This window comes from Lupinus angustifolius, chromosome LG04, assembly GCF_001865875.1.
Source record: "Lupinus angustifolius cultivar Tanjil chromosome LG04, LupAngTanjil_v1.0, whole genome shotgun sequence".
NCBI classification, from domain to species: Eukaryota; Viridiplantae; Streptophyta; class Magnoliopsida; order Fabales; family Fabaceae; genus Lupinus; species Lupinus angustifolius.
Genome location: NC_032012.1, coordinates 20291054 through 20292163, shown reverse-complemented (window position 1 = coordinate 20292163; position 1110 = coordinate 20291054). Strand labels below are relative to the sequence as shown.

The window sequence follows — 1110 nt, the reverse complement described above, 5'->3', positions numbered from 1 at the left end:
ATATTAATAATTAAATTTTTAACTTAACATATTTTTTTCAACAAATTATAACTAATGACACATGAAAAGACACAAAATGGAGGTGCTCCCCTCTTAAATGTGCTTAACTTAGTGTCCCCTTCCTTGTGACACCCAAATAGAGAACCTTGATGATTATAGACATTATCACCATATGAGACAATAAGTCACAATAGTACATTGCAAATAAGGTGCTATTGTCTTCAACAACATTAATGATTGAAAAATATTTCTTGTACAACCCACATGGATAATTTTGAGAAAACTTTTGGCTTTACAATATAAAGTGCTCATAATGTGTTATAAAGCCAATAGTTGTCACAAAACTTGTCACTTATTGAAGTACCATAGTTTAATTTTCTCAGTGCCCCTTTTTCTTTTTCTCTTCATAATCAAGCATCTCCTCCAACAATTTGTCATCCAAGTACTCAAACTCAAACACTTCTCTTACTTCCACATTGCCATGCCTTGAAGAAGAAGAGGAAGAAGATGATGAAGCAGCAGAAGAATGAGCACTACCACTACCTCCACTACCAACACCTGGCATAGAGTATTCATTTGGGAAGTTGAGAATTGCAAATGAACCTCTCATAGTATAAGCAGCTCTATCATAGGCTCTGGCTGCTTCCTCTGCTGTGTTGAAAGTTCCAAGCCACACCCTCTGACCCTGCCTCGCTGAGTCCCGAATCTCCGCCGCAAACTTCCCCCACGGACGACGGCGTACGCCTCTATAACGGACATCTCCGCTATCTTCTTTGCCCCTTCCCTTTGGTCCTTCTTTATCCATGGTTGGTAACTTTGTTTTTGTTTTGCATGCATGGTAAGGTAAGGACACAATTTGAGTTTAGTATATATGGTTAGAAAAATGTGCACAAATGCCAAATTTGATTTGGCCACGTGAGGATCCTTGTCACGTGTTTATTAGAAGGTTCTATTATGAAACAAAGACCATGTTGAAAAGTTGCATGTCCATTGTATCTGGATGGTCAAGATGGTGGCTTTTCAAATATTGAAATTCTTTTATATACTTTTCAGCCCATTCTGGCTTTCACCTTTAAGTGCTTTTTTCCAATTGTTCGAAGTTTACAAATT

The 1110-nt window shown here is 37.7% G+C and overlaps 1 protein-coding gene across 1 annotated transcript; it reads right to left on the bottom strand.

Moving 5' to 3' along the window:
* LOC109344870 (ethylene-responsive transcription factor ERF096-like) lies at positions 216-819 on the bottom strand. The gene has a single exon (XM_019583600.1). The coding sequence runs from the start codon at positions 803-805 to the stop codon at positions 380-382; it is 426 nt and encodes a 141-aa protein (XP_019439145.1). The 5' UTR covers positions 806-819; the 3' UTR covers positions 216-379.